This window comes from Corapipo altera, unplaced genomic scaffold (assembly GCF_003945725.1).
Source record: "Corapipo altera isolate COAL_440 unplaced genomic scaffold, ASM394572v1 60358, whole genome shotgun sequence".
NCBI classification, from domain to species: Eukaryota; Metazoa; Chordata; class Aves; order Passeriformes; family Pipridae; genus Corapipo; species Corapipo altera.
Window position 1 is genome coordinate 1 of NW_020886229.1, and position 1658 is coordinate 1658.

General features: G+C 64.5%; 1 protein-coding gene across 1 annotated transcript in view; it reads left to right on the top strand.

Annotated features, from left to right (window-relative positions):
- Positions 1 to 80: 80 nt before the first annotated feature.
- Positions 81 to 1658, top strand: part of LOC113941094 (eukaryotic translation initiation factor 3 subunit C-like) — a 2658-nt gene continuing 1080 nt past the window's right edge. The window contains exons 1-3 of the mRNA XM_027632251.1: positions 81 to 265; positions 649 to 736; positions 1383 to 1545. Coding sequence (XP_027488052.1) covers positions 650 to 736; positions 1383 to 1545 — 250 coding nt within the window. The 5' untranslated portion in view covers positions 81 to 265; position 649. The remainder of the gene's footprint in view (positions 266 to 648; positions 737 to 1382; positions 1546 to 1658) is intronic.

Consider the following 1658-nt stretch of genomic DNA (forward strand, 5'->3'; position numbering starts at 1 on the left):
GTGGTCACTCAGTGGTCACTCCGTAGTCATTCTGTGGTCATTCAGTGGTCACTCTCTGGTCACTCCGTGGTCACTCTTCGGTCACTTAGTGGTCACTCTGTGGTCAGTGGTCGCTCTGTGGTCAGTGGTCACTCCGTGGTCACTCAGTGGTCACTCTGTGGTCAGTGGTCACTCAGTGGTCACTGTGGTCCCCCCACAGGAAGATCCAGGAGGAGTCCCTCCGCACGTACCTGTTCACCTACAGCAGCGTCTACGACTCCATCAGGTACCGGGGGGGGGCGTGACCTGGGGGCGTGGCCGTGCCCAGGTGTGGTGGGCGTGGCCCCTCTGACCACACCCACCTCTCCTCATTAGCATAGGCGGCCATATTTGAATTACAATTGTTCACCTGGGCGGGGTTGGGGGTGGGCGTGGCTGCTCCCAGGTGACCTGGGCGTGGCCCAGGTGAGCAGGGCGTGGCCCAGGTGATGTGGGCGTGGCTCCAGTGACTCCACCCACCCTCCCTCATTAGCATAGGCAGCCATATTTGAGCTGCAGCTGCTCACCTGGGCTGGGTTTGGGGTGGGCGTGGCAGCTCCCAGGTGAGGTGGGCGTGGCCCAGGTGTGCTGGGCGTGGCTCCAGTGACCCCGCCCACCCTCCCTCATTAGCATGGAGACACTGGCAGCCATGTTTGAGCTGGACCTGCCCACGGTGCACGGCATCATCAGCAAGATGATCATCGGGGAGGAGCTCATGGTGAGGGGGGCATGGCCTGGGGAGGGCGTGGTCTGGGGAGGGCATGGTCTGGGCAGGGCAGGTGAGGGAGGGGCAAAGGGTGGGGAAATTGGGGAGATTTGGGGCAGGTTTGGGGTGGTTCTGGGGTTACCTGTGGGGCAAGGTGTGGGGCTGAGGTGGGTGTGGCTCACCTGACCACGCCCTCGAGGTGTCCCTGGACCAACCAGAGAGAAGGGGGAGGAGGAGCATTTTGGCACAGGTGTGGGGTAGTTTTGGGCAGGTTTCGGGTGGTTCTGGGGTTACCTGTGGTACAGGTGTGCCCCAGGTGTGGGCGGAGCTCACCTGGCCACGCCCCCTGTTGTCCCTGGACCAACGAGAGCTCGGAGAGAAGGGGTGGGAGGAGCATCTTGAGACACACGTGGGGTGATCGCGGGGCAGTTCCGGGGTTACCTGTGGCACAGGTGTGCCCCAGGTGTGGGCGGGGCTCACCTGACCACACCCTCCCTCAGTGTTTCTGGACCAACCAGAAACCAGAGTGAATCACCTCGAGCCGAGTGTGGGACAGTCACAAGGTGTGGTCGGGGGGCGGTTCCGGGGTTACCTGTGGCACAGGTGTGACCCAGGTGTGGGCGGGGCTCACCTGGCCACGCCCCCCCTCCCGGGCCAGGCCTCGCTGGACCAGCCGACGGCGACGGTGATGATGCACCGGACGGAGCCGACGGCGACGCAGAACCTGGCGCTGCAGTTGGCCGAGAAACTGGGCAACCTGGTGGAGAACAACGAGCGCGTCCTCGACCAGCGCCAGGGCGCCTACGGGGGGTACTTCCGGGGTGAGCGCACCTGGGCACACCTGGGCGGGGCACCCGGGGCGGAGCTGGGCACACCTGGGGGCACCTGGGGTACGTGGGATGTATCTGGGATACACCTGGGCGCACCTGGGGTA